The sequence below is a fragment of the Notothenia rossii genome, assembly GCF_949606895.1.
Source record: "Notothenia rossii genome assembly, chromosome: 8".
NCBI classification, from domain to species: Eukaryota; Metazoa; Chordata; class Actinopteri; order Perciformes; family Nototheniidae; genus Notothenia; species Notothenia rossii.
The window spans coordinates 54131606-54146488 of NC_136906.1; the positions used below are offsets into that span (position 1 = coordinate 54131606).

At 43.9% G+C, this 14883-nt stretch overlaps 1 protein-coding gene across 1 annotated transcript; it reads left to right on the forward strand.

The window, feature by feature from the left end:
• The first annotated feature begins 8202 nt into the window (after positions 1-8202).
• Positions 8203-11502, forward strand: LOC307017421 (uncharacterized protein). Its single transcript, XM_079647016.1, has 3 exons — positions 8203-9091; positions 9488-10140; positions 10227-11502. The coding sequence occupies exons 1-3, from the start codon at positions 8572-8574 to the stop codon at positions 10992-10994; spliced, it is 1941 nt and encodes a 646-aa protein (XP_079503142.1). The 5' UTR covers positions 8203-8571; the 3' UTR covers positions 10995-11502.
• Positions 11503-14883: the final 3381 nt, after the last annotated feature.

Sequence of the window (14883 nt, forward strand, 5' to 3'; positions counted from 1 at the left end):
CCCTAGTTCGGGTATGGGGAAATCAGGGTCGGAGTGTTGAAGAGGATGCAAACCCAGGTTAGGGTAGGGGGAGAATGAGTCGGGAGTTGGGAGTTGGGAGTTGGAAGGGGTGTTGGTGTCACATGGCAATGTATTTTAATGATTCATTATTGTATGGTTTTGAGTGTGTGTGTTTTATACCTTTTTATTGTGTGATTTTATTCTGAAATGTGTTTGCCTTTTTAACTGGTTTTAACTTCCTGCTGCATGCTTTTATTTTTGAAATGTTTGGATTGGCCTTGCCATGCTGATTGACAATGAGCAGTGGCGGCGCCAGAGTATGTTTGTTGGGTAATCTATGGCAGGGCTAAACCATACAGTGGTGGGGCTCAAGTCATTTGTAATGTAATTACATACACGATACATCGCTCCCTTTGATAGTGAAACATCACACGTGAGGCTTTTATTAGCTTTTATTAGTCTCCTTTTATCAGCTAAATTACATCGAGAGCAACAGGTGTGAGTTAAACAATACAATAGCCTATTCTGCTAATTCCACGTTGTTACAACATTTTACGCAGGGGCAGAAACAAGAAAAGTTGGCATAGAGAATTGACACGGAGAGGGAGAGAGAGATACAGAGAGAGAGACACACAGACACAGGTAAACAGAGAGAGACAGACACAGGACACTGTGTCTCTATTGTCATACAAAACACTTTTTCAAATATTATTACAAAATATATTCAAAACTCACTCTTCAGGTGGGTCGTGTGACTCTGGCACCTGTTCGACTTGTACCTCGATGCGAGGGCGTTTAAGAACAAATCTATCCATCCGAAATATACAATTAATCCTAGAAGTTCTGCTGTCTGTCTGCAATTTACTCGGCGCGAATTTGGGGAATTTTCACTGTGAACGTGACGTATCAGTAATGCATGACGCAGCAGACCCAATTTTCGCAATCCGTGTTCTCAACATGCTTACTTTAACATACTTTTTCATGGTCGGGCTAAGGTAGGGCTAAGCCATTTCTTGGTATGGCTGAAGCCTACCCCAGCCATACCCTGGTGCCGCCACTGACAATGAGTGACCACACCTGAAGCCAATTTGCACCAACAGCCCTGCCTATAAATGGAAGGAGAAGAGCAGCAGAGGACAGACTGAGACTGGGAGAAACTAAAGGAGACAGCAGAGGCAGAATGCAGCAGGAGCAGAGGCACACGCAACCAAGGGATTAAGAGACCACGGCAGTCCAAGAGAGGGTCGACGGAGCACCGTTACTAGTGATGGCAAAATGAAGCATCGAACCACTTGGACAATTGTGTCGGAAATAGGTTCATTTGTCGAAGCTTCAGTTACAGCGACCTCTCCTGGCGAAGTGCAAGGCTGCAGTGGGTTTAACGTATCTTTGCCTTGAAATATATTCGATGCACACACACACTAAGAATGAATATCATGTTCTATTTGCAATTAAAGATTGATAATTTGGTTATTGAGAAGAGACTAGAGAGTGCTGGAAAAATATTTGGGCGGAGAGGGCCTTTTACCAGTTATTAAAGTATTAAAGTTGAAAAGCAATGATTAAAAGTTCAACTATTCCGGGCATTGAACCAGCTGCGCTGAGGACATCGTTGCATCCCGGCCACCGGCTCTATCCACTGGGCTATCTATTCCTTAGACAATTGAAGTGTTTTTATATTAGTCATTGTCTTTTTGTTCACAACTTCTCCACATTTCGTAGTGTTTCACGAGCCAGAACGACCTATTTTTCGTCCTGGCTTGCTCTATAATGATCCAATTAAAATGCAAATAACAACAACAGCTCAACAGCAACAACGCAAACTACGACAACAACCCACGCATTGCGCATTGTTTAGAGCGGTTATAAAGTGTTGAAGCGCTCAAATCTGAACCTGTTTCAACCTGTCAGAATCGAGACTAGGCAGTGCATTGAATCGCGTGATTGAACCGCGAACCAGTGAGTTGATTCAGAAAATGAAACAGGTGCTGGTTCGGACGTCACATGTCACGTGATTTGAAGCAGTTGCTGCTTCGGACGTCATATGTCACATGATTTGAAGCAAGCTTCGAAGCACTGCTTCTATGGAATAGGAAGTCCAGGGTTGAAGCTCCGTTCGAAGCTTCAGTGTCAAACTGCCATCACTAACCTTTACAGCCCTGGAAAGACTGAAAAGACTTTCAACCCTTTTAACATTTGAAGTCTTTGTTTTGTTTTAACTGCGTTTAATTGTATTTTTAAATAGTTTTAGACTATCTTTTTACTGAGATTATATTTTAAGACAGCTCTGATTTTATTTTTCTTAGTAAAGTTTTTATGTTCTAGTGAATACATTATTGTGTTTTAAACTTAGTAGTTGGCTCCTTGATTACTCAGTTTTGCTCTCTACCTGATTTAAAAGAACCCTTTCCCTCTCCACAAATTATTACCCCTCCCCCCTGCTTTACATTGGGAGTGGAGACTGTTCCGAATTGGTGACCTGAGGTGCATTTCCGCGGGGTGGGGAGCGAGTGGGGGCGAGACCGCCAAGGTGGCGTCCTTGATATGGCGGAGGAAGCGTTTGAAGTAGCCTCTAGTTTGTAGGCTGTGGAAGAGAATTCTGACGGAGTTATTGAAGTCAGAAAGTTTGGAGGAGATGCGGTGGAAACGAATGATTTGGGATTTGATTAGGCCTTTGAAAGTGTGTTCGGTATGATAACTACATTTGTGTAAAAGTGCATGTTAAAGTGAGTATTGGTGAGTATTTTTTTATGTGTGTTTATTGGTTGAAAAAAACTGTGGTGTCTAAAAAGTTTACTTCATGTTCATGTATGGTGTATTTGACTTTGATGTTTGGGTGATGGCTGTTAAAGGTGTCTATAAACTGTGGGAAGTGTGAGATGTCGTGAGACCAGATGCCGATGATGTCGTCTAGGAAGCGGCGGTAGAGGGATGGAGAGTAGGTGCACTTGGCCAGTGCTTCTCGCTCCCACTCGCTGACCCATGGCTGTTCCGTGGATCTGGAGGTAGTGTTGGTCATTGAAAATAAAATCGTTATTGTTAAGACAGAGGGAGAGTAGGGAAAGTAAGTGTTTGTCTGGTCTTTTATTGTCTGGGTATTTGGAGAAGGTTGAGGTGACAGTAAGGAGGCCTAAGTCGGTATTGATATTACAAGCTGTCAATGTCGGTGGTGAACAGATGGGAGTAGGTGGGAACAACCATGGGTCTGATGATATCAAGGAAGTGGTAAGTGTATTTTAGATAACTGGGGTGTTTGGTGGAGAGGGGGCCTAAATAGTCCTCTATATACTCAGAGATATTGTAAGAAGTGCGGCTGCAGTCAGAGACGATTAGTCTGCCAGGAGGAACCTCAAAGGGAATGGTCCAGGTGGAAGGGTCTTTGTGTATTTTTGGTAGTTGGTAGAATTTGCGGTGGGTGACAGGTCCGAAGAGGAAGTCCCTCTGTTTGGCCGAGATGTAATACAGTTGGTAGAGGGTTTGTATTTTAGGTCTTAATTTGAGTTGAATTTGGGGTTGTATGGTGTCCGGAATAGCTTTGTAGTGGAGTGGATTGCCGAGTTGTTTTTGTGATTCCGTGATGTAATGATGTCTATCCATGAGGTCTATTTTGGAACCTTTGTCGGTCGGTTTAATAATTATGTGTGGACTGATGGTGAGTTGAGTTTGGGCCCTGTGTTCGGCCACCGACAGATTGTCTCGGATTTCTGTCGGTGGCCGAAATGATCGCAGGGCCCCAGAGGCGTGGGAAGGTATTTTGAGTGGGGGTGCTGAGGTGCTGGACTCCAGTGAACACTATTACGGGCACTATAGAGCACGCACAAAAGCGTGAGCACCAGGGGCGCTACAGTGGAATGTTCTACTGCAACACTCCCCACACGCAAACACACAGTACACCCGCGACTCTTACAATGAAGGCTCGATAATCAGCTCACGGCATATAGGCAGGGGTAAAGTGCTATTTTTTACGAGTGGGGAGCGGACCTCACCTCCTCTAGGGGGGTCCGGGGTGTAGCTCTCCCGGGAAGATATTTTAAAAATATTGAAGTTAAAAGCATCAATCTGGTGCACTTTGAGAGCAACATTAAGAGATCTATGGATACATCTGACCACCCATATGAAACACAACCGTAATCAGATGTTCTTTGTCTTTATGGATATTTTACAAATCACTCCCCTTTAAAACTTTATTCTTGTTTTACTGACATATAGTATTTCATAACTGTTTTTCCTTTATTCTCTTGTTTTTTTTATAACGATAATGATCATATGAAGGTGTGCCGCGGAAATAATCTTTTGAACAATTTGTGACCAAACCGTTTGAGACCCACTGAGATAACTTAGACTAAAGTTAACCATCTAAACCAGGGGTCTGCAACCTTTTTGACCAAAAGAGCCATTTTCTCCTTTTTCCCAAACATTTTTTTGTCTGGAGCCGCAAAACATATTTCATAGCTTGATAGCTAATAAAGTTGTATTTATTGTTATATCAGAAAAAAACTACAGTTTTTTTTGCATTTATTAGGCTATTTATTACATTATATAAAACTGTTAACCTCTAATAAGAAACAAAGAACTCCTATAAGGAGAATTACAAATAATACACAGGCCTACTTTAAAATAAATTAAACACAGCACTTGGGGAGTCCTCTGCACATTTGAAGGGGGAAAAAATGTTATTAAAATGTGCCCACTTTGAAATAAATAAAACATATAGCTGCACCCTAAAAAGAGTTAAAGGTGGGGTAGGTAAGAATGGACAAACCAGCTCGAGTGCGCTAGAATTTGAAAATACACAACCGGAAAAAATAGGCCTCTTCCTTCAGACTTCCCTCCTCCTCCAACACACACGAACGCGCACATGACCAATGAGGGCACGAGATAAGTTTGTGCACAGATGGAAGGCTGACAGGCAGGTAGGCCATCCAGTTATTTTAGCCGGGCCAGCTAAAATGATTGGTCGTGCTTTTTACAGCGCTACGGCTTCCAGAGATTCATTTTTGTATGTATTTATTGTCAAAGCATTTAATATATTCATTGCTATCGGGACGTTAAGAGCATTCCATGGAATATAACGAAACGTGTTTCCTGAAATAAATTACATACCCCATTGAATTATGACTGAAGATTGTCAGCTGTCTTCCTCTCCCGTGTTGTTCCTCGATACGTAAAGGCTGCAGCACCATTGACAACTTCTCTCTACATATCAAACATACCGGTAAACCAGCATTGTTTGCTGTGAAAGCATATAACTCTGTCCACACAGAATTAAATCCTGTGTTCCTCCGGTACTTTTCTTTGATTTATCCTTAGTTCGCTCATCGAGCCGGGGGTCCCCGCGCGAGCCTCCAAGAAAAGGCGCTCGCGCGGGACCGTAGCAGGATGTGACGCATATTTTAATTGACCTAATTAAAACCGTTTTGTTTTTTATTTATGTGTCACAGTATCACCTCAAAATACGAAACATTTAAAGTCCTACAAATACTTTTATTTTATTTCCTTCTTATTTTTGTCTAAGCTCAAGGGAGCCAGAGCAGAGGGCTTAAGGGCCGCGGGTTGCCAACCCCTGATCTAAACCCTCGGAGAGTCCTTTAGCTCACCTGAGCCTCTCAGTCTGAGAGGAGAGGACTCTCCTCCAGCTTGTTGTGGACAAACATCTCCTTATGTCCGTTAGTGCAGCTAGCTAACCAGATGCTAACAACACGGCCCCTGCTGGCACCGGTCCCTCTCTCTCTTCCTCCCTCTCACTCTCTATCTCTCTCACACACACTAAATGCACTATTTCCACAAACACACACAGACCTCAGCCGAGCTTCAATGACACAAGCACACTTTTATTTCCATGCAACTCTCTGATTGGTCGGGTGTCTTGCCTCTGTTGCATTCACTGAACACGGGAAATTACAGTCCTGCCGTCCTGTCTAGTGTCATGATGAGGTTCACGTAAAGCACGGTTAATGTATTATATTATTGAGGTAGAATTGTCCGGGGCTACAGAAAAAACATTCGGGGCAGGCCAAAATATTATTTTACCAACAATGTGGAATTTATTGGCTACATATTACACCGATTTTGCACAGCGGGAGCAGCAATAACCGTCAAATAATAATTCAGACAGGGGAGCTCCGCACTGCCCGCCTGCCACTAGGGGGTGCTGCAGCGCCCTCAGCACCCCCTTCCCGTGCCCATACCGGGCCCGTTTGTCCGTGCTGATGATTTTTTGGGTTTTGGGATTGACTTGTGTAAGTAAAGGTTCCCAGTTGGATGGAAAGGTGAATGGTCGTTGTTAGGAGTGAGGCTTGGTGTGAAAATAGTCGATGATCTTGAGACGTCTGTGATATTCGTGTAGGTCCCTTTTGAAGTTCCTCCAGGTTGTGGCGGGGGGGGGGGGGGGGCGTGGGACAAAGGTGAGGGCCCTCTGCAGAAGTTGTTGCTGGGCTGCAGAGGGGACGAAGAGGGTGGATAGGTTGAGGGCAGTGGAGGGTGAATTCCGCCTCAGGTCAGGATGCTGGTCCAGTTAGTTTAGGAGTTGCGTAGATCCCTGTGTTTGGCCGGGTTGGGTTCATGGGTATGTAGCAGGATAAGAGTCAAAATCCCTTGTAAAGCATATTCTCCTCGTTTGGCTCCTGTGAGCATATCACCACCACTAGCTGGCTGTCTCTTGTTTGTTGGTACACAGACCCGCCCCACTTGCGTGTTTGACCGAGATCCGAGGGAACAAATATCCGCCATGTTGTTAGCCACCCTGCTAGCATATCAACGGCTAAAGCTACAACGGAGCCTCCCTCCCGCCACCATCCCACCGCTCCAAGCAACACGGCAGGCCGCAAGCCGGTTGCTGTAACGGACAAAGACAAATATCTGCAAGCTGACGACATTGTGCATTTAAGCAACAAAAATGGACTACATATTTTTCCTCTGAACACTAACAGCCTGAGACACAAACTGGCTGAACTCAGGCAGCTATTCATGAACGGTAAGGCAAGCATATTATGCTTTTCTGAGACCAAATTGGACAATTCCATTACAGATTCAGAGATTGAAATTGAAGATTATCTTGTAGTCAGAAGGGACAGGAACGTGAATGGAGGTGGTGTCTGCATGTACATACATAAAGACACCAATTTCAAAAACCGTACTGACCTGCATCATGAAAATATTGAATCTGTGTGGGTTGAAATTCTTTTTGACAATGCTAAATCTGTAATAGTCGGGACAATCTATAGACCACCGGAACAGAGTGACTTTTATGATACATTAGATGGGTGTTTGGCTGAGGTGGGGGATGTAGAGACAATTATTATTGGAGACTGGAACACGGATATGCAACGTAAAGACACGTCCGTCTTCAAGTCCTTCAGTAGGATTTGTGATATGCACGGCTTCAGCCAGCTAATCACCCAACCCACCCGGGTATGTGAAACAACACGTACTACCATTGATCTCATTCTGACCTCTGACAAGTCCAAGATCTCCAGTAAAGGGGTTATAGCATGTGGTTTAAGTGATCATTATATGATATTCTGTACCCGCAAAAGGCTAAAACAAAAGGCCGGCTGTCACAAAACAGTCATATCTAGAGACCTCAAAAACTACTCTAGCGAGGCCTTTAACCTAGAACTGGAGAGCCTGGACTGGTCAGATGAGCTCGGTGGTAAGTTGAAGAAACATGGCTTGGTTTCAAAAATAAATTCTCTGCAATACTCAATGATTTGGCCCCCCTAAGAACAACCAGGGTAAAAAATCGCGCAGAGCCGTGGATGCACTCCGGCATACTAACCGCCATGAAAACCAGAGACAAAAAATGCTCTGAGTTTCATAAAAGTCAGTCAATGATTTCCAAAAGCACGAGCAGTGAACTCCTGGCCCACGTGACTGAACTAAAAATGTAAAGAAACAGACTAAGAAATGACGTAAGCTCCATGATCAAAACTGCCAAAAAGAATTTCATCAATGTCAAAACTGAGGAAAACTAAAATAAACCCTGTGAACTTTGGAAATTACTCAATAACCAGCTTGGCTGCAGTAAAAAACTAACTAAACTAAACTAACAGGCTCATCACAGACAAATTGGACGTGGCCAAGTACTTGAACATTTTTTTCACAAACATAGCCACAACTCTTGTAAATAAATTACTCTCCCACTCAGGACTTTTTGGAGTAGATCACATCATGACCTACTACAAAAACCTAGGGGTACTAGGGTGACCACCCGTCCCGCGTAGCGCGTGCACGCACAGCGTTTGAACCCCAATTCATGCGTCCCGCAAATTGAGACCATGTCACGCATAATCAATGCTTGCTCAAAAAAGAATTGCTCGCTCTAGCTTCTTGAGCTCTTGGCAGCCAAACTAGCATTACTTGAGACTAGTTCAGCACGCTACAGTTGCCACACCCACCCCCCAGTATAACTGCTGACTAGGTTGTCAAATTTTGCGTCGTCGTCATGACAGCAAACGGCCGCACGCGCGGCGACAGACGCTGTGCAAAAGACTTCCGGCGGAAATGAAGTGCATTTGTGTAGGGTTATGCCGCGCTACCCGTGGTTTTGTCGCGTGAACTTGTCTATAGAAAATGGCGTCTGAAGCACCAGTAAGTAAAAAGAGAAGGTGTGGGTACAGGAAAGAGTGGGAGAGGGAATATGTGTGGCTGAAGGCTGTTGAGGGGGATAGTGAGAGGGTTTTCTGTGACATTTGCAAAACGTCCTTCTCAATCGGACATGGAGGCGAATACGATGTCAAACGACACAGACTGACTGACACACACAAGAAAAATGTCCAACAAAAAGAGACATCGAAATCTATGGATGCTTTCCTCCGACCCAAAAACGACTGTCTAGCTGACAAAGTCACTGCTGCAGAGGTGACGAGTGTGTATCACACTGTCCAACACGCTACATCATATCGAGCAGGAGATTGTGGCATAAAGCTAGCCCCAACGATTTATCCGGACTCGGACATTGCCAAGAGGATGGCCTGTGGTCGGACGAAGGCAGAAGCTATTGTCACTGATGTGCTTGCCCCTGCCTCTGTCGAAGATTGTTTCAAAGTCCTCAAAAGACCACTACATGAGCAACGAGAGGCAACAACTAAAGGTACATTTAAAGTTATGTTCATGGATGTAATATTGTGTTAGCTATTTATCTGACGTTAGCTAACTGATGTCTAATCATATTGATATTCTTCTACTATGTTAAAAGTCAACGTTTCCTTCACTTCAATGAAATTAAATAGCATCAGTAGCCAACGCAAACATAAAGGCTAAAGGCTCTTCCGTGCCTTTGTGAAACCAGGCTCTGTGTACCTTATATGATTTCACAAAAAAAAGCAACTATGATTTTTGAAAAGATGTAGGCCTAAATAATTGTATAGATTATATTTATATAAAATCAATAATGATCAAAACAGTAAAGTAGTGTCTTGTATTTTTGTAATAATCTGTTTTTAGAGAATCTCTCTCAAGTTCACCCCATCTGTGTGTGTCTCCACAGCCCACACGCCATTCTTCTCAGTGGCTTCAGATGCCTCCAATCATGGGACCACCAAGCTCTTCCCACTGTCAGTGCGTTACTGGACGCCAGACTTGGGAGTACAGACGAAGGTCATTGATTTCTATGATGACAGTGATGAAACATCTTACGCGATCCACAACCAGATAGTCACCAAGCTGGAGGAAAACGGACTGGGACTAGACATGATATCTGCGTATAGTGCTGACAATGCTAGTGTGAATTATGGGAGATACAACTCTGTCTTCCAGAAACTGAAAGAGAACAACAGTTCTATTTTGAAGGCAAACTGTGTGGCCCACATCGTTCACAACAGTGCAAAACACGCAGGAGATCGGCTAAATATCGACATAGAAAATGTTGTCAACAAGACCTTTAGCCACTTCTCCTCATCTGCCAAACGCGTTGAGGAACTTAAGTCAGTTCACACCTTTGTGGAGATAGAGTACCAGTCCCTGCTTAGACATGTGCCCACAAGATGGCTGAGCCTGTGGCCTGCAGTGAAGAGGCTTCATGACTGCTGGGCTCCTATCAAGGCCTATTTTCTCTCATTGGGAGAGGAACAGTGCCCAAAGTCACTATGGCGGCTGTTCAGGGATGACCAGGATGGTGAGGGCAACCCCCTTGAATTACAGGTAATTATTTTGAATTGCATTCAACAGGGATAAGAGAAATTATGATAATGCAAAGAGTGATCATTGACTCATCTTACTTCTTTTAGGTTTACCTGTCCTTCCTCAGCAATGCGCTGAAGATTTTCCACGACACTGTGCTGGTGCTGGAGCGAGAAGATGGGACTGTCTGTGAGCTCTACGATATGATGTTCACCCTAAAAACCAAGCTACAGCAACGACAGAGTGATGGTTTCTTTGGGGCCCAGACGGGTGTACTCTTCCATGAGTTTCCAGACAGGCAGGCAGCTGTGCTCAGAGAGGATATGTGCAACTTCTACCAGTCCTCTCTCACTTACCTGGAGCAGCGCTATGACTTCTCAGACTCCAACTACCAGAAGAAAGTGGCTAGCCTGGCACTACAGAAGAGCCCATTCAACTTCACCCATCTCTGTGAAGCTGTAGAAGTCCTGCAGCTAAGCAAGCAATTGGACATGGATGCACTATATGATGAGTATTGTGTTGTTCTGCCACACCAACAGGCCATTGTGCAGTCAGAAGCTTCAGTCGTTGAGAAGTGGGCCACCTTACTCAAGCACACACACACACCAAACATGACAGCATTAGCTTCTTTCCTCTTGAGTGTACCAATCACCAATGCTTCAGTGGAGAGGGTCTTTTCACTGATGACAGGATGCTGGACAGACACAAGGAACAGATGTTCGGTAAACCTCATCAAGTCAGAAATCCAGGTGAAGAGCAACTTCACATTCAGTTGCAAGGACTTCTACTCTTATGTAGTGAAAGAGAAGGCTCTCCTCAATGCTGTACGCTCCAACAAGAAATACAAGTTCAAGAAGAAACCTGAAGAAAACTAGTTAATATCCCATTTCTCTAAGATGTAGTTTGATTGATTTTGAACATTGGTGGACTGTTTACAGGGTTGCAAATTTACCATTTTTAGGTTACAGTTGCCTTTTAGGTGAAAATGTCATTGTTCTGCATAGGATTTTATGTTGGCAACTTTTTGCATTGTTGTCACCTTGTGATGTTGATGGGTTCGCACTCCTGTGTCTATACTGAAAAAACATTTGGAACCTTCTCATGAATGTTGCTTGAAGTGAATAAATTGCTTAAGTTAAATAGCATTTGCCAATTCATTGTTCAAAATGTTATGAATCTTTATTTAGAAAGAAATACACATTGGTGGCCTATTGATGGACATACATCAGATATTACACATGTCTAGTGGAATAGGGCACTATTAATGTACTATGTAAGATGGTATGTGCTAGAAATAGGTAAACCACTTCCGCGCCGGGCAGTGTCCCACATTGTCCCTCAGAAACATACCCCTTGTCCCCCCTTGGGCTTCTTAGCAGGTGGTCACCCTAAGGGGTACGCCAAGATGATTTCAGTCTAGCAAGGGTAACATCAGCAGAGGTACTCATTAAACTGAGCGCCCTCCAACCTAACAAGGCCACCGGCCACGACAATATCCCCTCCAAATTCCTCAGAAACACAGCAACCGTCATCTCACCAGTCATAGCTCACATAATTAACCTCTCCATAAAACAGGGAAAAGTACCCAAAGACTTCAAAATTGCAAGAGTAAACCCCTGCACAAAAAGGGCAGCAAATTGGACCCAGGCAACTACCGCCCTGTTTCTATACTTACCTCCATCTCGAAAGTCATGGAACAAATAGTATATGAACAGGTCGAAAAGTACCTCGCGGAAAAGAAACTAATCTATGAATTTCAATCTGGCTTTAGAACATCCCACTCCACTGACACATGCCTTCTTTATTTAAACGACCACATCAAACAAGAGGTGGACGAGGGCAAATACTGCGGCATGGTGATGCTGGACCTGCAAAAGGCTTTCGACACTGTCAATCACCCCATTCTGATTGACAAGCTAAAAGCAATTGGTTTTGATAAACTATCGGTGAGCTGGATGCAATCCTACCTGGAGGGGAGAGAACAGATGGTGGAGGTAAACGGTACTCTGTCCCCCCCCCTCCCAGTGAGCTGTGGTGTTCCACAAGGAAGCATATTAGGTCCGTTACTGTTCCTAATTTATGCAAATGACATGTCATCAGCATGTGACTGCAACTTGTTCCTGTTCGCGGACGACTCAGCCCTGCTGGTCTCTGACAGGAGCAGATTGCAGGTTGAAAAAACCCTCAGCTCCGAGCTCGGCAGAATCTGCACCTGGCTCGCCGATAATAAATTATCATTACACCTGGGTAAAACAGAGTCCATTCTCTTCGGTTCTAAACATAATCTCAGCAAATCCGACGACTTCTCAGTTGCAGTGGGTGACATTATTGTCACAAATAAGAAGGAAATTACATACCTAGGATCTATTCTTGAGGCAAACCTCTCCTGTGACAAAATGGCATCCAATGTAATAAAAAAAGTCAATCAAAGAACTAGATTCCTATACCGGATCTCTTCTCTGGTAAACAACAACACCCTGAAGTCTCTGGCAGGAGCACTCATTCAAGGGTACTATGACTATGCTTGCACGTCATGGTACCATAGCACCTCCAAGGCGCTAAAAATAAAACTTCAAACATCACAAAATAAACTGGTCAGACTACTGCTTGACCTTTCATCTAGAACCCACCTCACCTCTGCCCACTTTGACAACCTAGGATGGCTTAGAGTAGAGGACAGAGTACAGCTACTTGCAATGGGCCTGGTCTACAAGATCCAATACACCTCTATGGTACCCATGTACATGTCAAAATTCTTCCCCAAGGTCAAGGAATATCATGATCATAACACCAGAGGGAGCTCCACAAATCATGTAAAACCCAGATTTGGCACAAAAAAAGGGGAATACACGTTTCACAATTATGCCACATCAAGGTGGAACGCTCTTCCCACTACTGTAAAGGAAAGTAAAACTATACTTACCTTCAAAACCTCTCTTAAAGAGCACCTTCGGGGGAGAGCATTGCAAAACTGGCTCCGGTAATGGTACAAATCTCAATCTGTCGTACAATGGACAGCTTCCCCCCCTATGTATATACTCACATTTTAGACTCTGTTACTAACTGTACATCTGTAGACTTGGTATGTCTTAAATGTCCAGTTAGGATGTATTAGAACGAAATCTAAAATGAAATTTGTAAGTAAGCCATCTGTATGTAAAAAAACACCTGTATGTAAATTGTAAATAAGCCATCTGTATGTCAAATATGTCTTGTATGTCTTAAATGATATGATGAATTGGAAATGGGTGACCCTGATGTAAACAAGACGAAAGTCTTTCTCTGGTCTGCATCCCCTTAACAATTGTATGTTTTGAGCTGTACTGTACTGTACCCAATATACAAGCTGTTAATAAACTTTTCAATCAATTTGCCGTGTTCGCTTCCGCCACTGGTGCAGGTATGTTGCAGTAGCATTGCTCGCTTCAGGAAAGGTTCTGCAATTTGCCAGCATATTGATACTTAGCCCTGCTTTGCCTCGCCTAGTGGAGGGTCCTCCGGGTGCAGCCTGTCAACACAGCCATAAAGGGCATGAAGCTCTCCCCTCTCGGTGTCATCGATAGGAAAGCCGGATCGGTAAGTGCGCTGTACGGCGATCTATTTAGTCAATCCACCTCATTACTTTTATTGATATTAACGCTGTATTTGTATTTATTCATAAACCTAGGGCCAATCCAATGTTTAAGGGACAACAGTGGCTGTGGGGGGGAGTCCAGTGGATGTTATCATGGGTAGTCCGGAAGGCTTCCTGGGGAAGGGGATGCAGGGTGTTCAGTGAGGGAGTCATTGATGAGTTGGATATTAGGCTTGTTTGAGACGCGTTGCGGCTCGCCTCGAAAGTAGACGAGAATAGCCGATCGCAATAGGGGGAGGTCTCAAAAAGCTCGCCTGAAGTCGGACAGCTCCGAGTCGGCTTCTTCTTCTTCTTCTTCTTCTTCGCCTTCTTCTTCTTCTCTCTGTTTTTTGGCGGATTGCAAACAACTTTAAGGTGCATACCGCCACCTCCGGAGTCGGCTTGACTCGGTTTGCATTTATAAAGAATGCACACGTGTTTAATCGTTAATGTCAGATATGTACTAAGTAAATACATTTGTTCCTGCTCAAGATTAGATTCAACTTTATTGTTATTGCACATATTACAGGTACTGAGACAACGAAATGCAGTTTAGCTTCCAACCAGGAGTGCAAAAAGCAGTAAAGTGAAAAGTAATGTACACAATCTACAGAATAAAATATAGAATTAATTGAATGATGAATAAACAGTGAGGGGTATGAATATACACAGCAGCCTGTGAGCAGTATGCACAGTGTGTATGAATATGCTAAGATATATAAAGTATGAAAACGGTAAGCAGTGCAAGTATAGTATAACATATATAGATATTAATTTCATGATGATAAATATTGTGGAACAATTATGAAAATGTTTAATGGTGGGGGCGACGTAAAACTGACACAAAACAACAACAAACTTTTGCCGAGCCAATTGGAGAGTTTCATCTTCAGCACGTGGTAAAAACCACCAATGAGCGCTCAGCTCGAGATACCAGCGAGTCGTTTCCCATCAAGCATTTCGCTTCCGCAGCCCGTTGAGAGGAACTGCGCCGCCTTGCTGCGCCTCGCTCTCAATGCTGCGGGCGTCTTTGTCCCGCGAGATTTCAACGTCTCATGTAGGCGAGCCTCCAGAGCAAGTCGGACAAAATGACTAACCATCATCGAATGCACTAGCAAGACGTTGATCGAAATTGCGCAGGTCTGCGCAGG

Coding starts and splice junctions, on each gene's coding strand:
- LOC307017421 (XM_079647016.1), top strand. CDS start 8,572: ATGGCGTCTGAAGCACCAGTAAGTAAAAAGAGAAGGTGTGGGTACAGG. Junction 9,092..9,487: donor ACGAGAGGCAACAACTAAAG/GTACATTTAAAG, acceptor GTGTCTCCACAG/CCCACACGCCATTCTTCTCA. Junction 10,141..10,226: donor GCAACCCCCTTGAATTACAG/GTAATTATTTTG, acceptor TACTTCTTTTAG/GTTTACCTGTCCTTCCTCAG.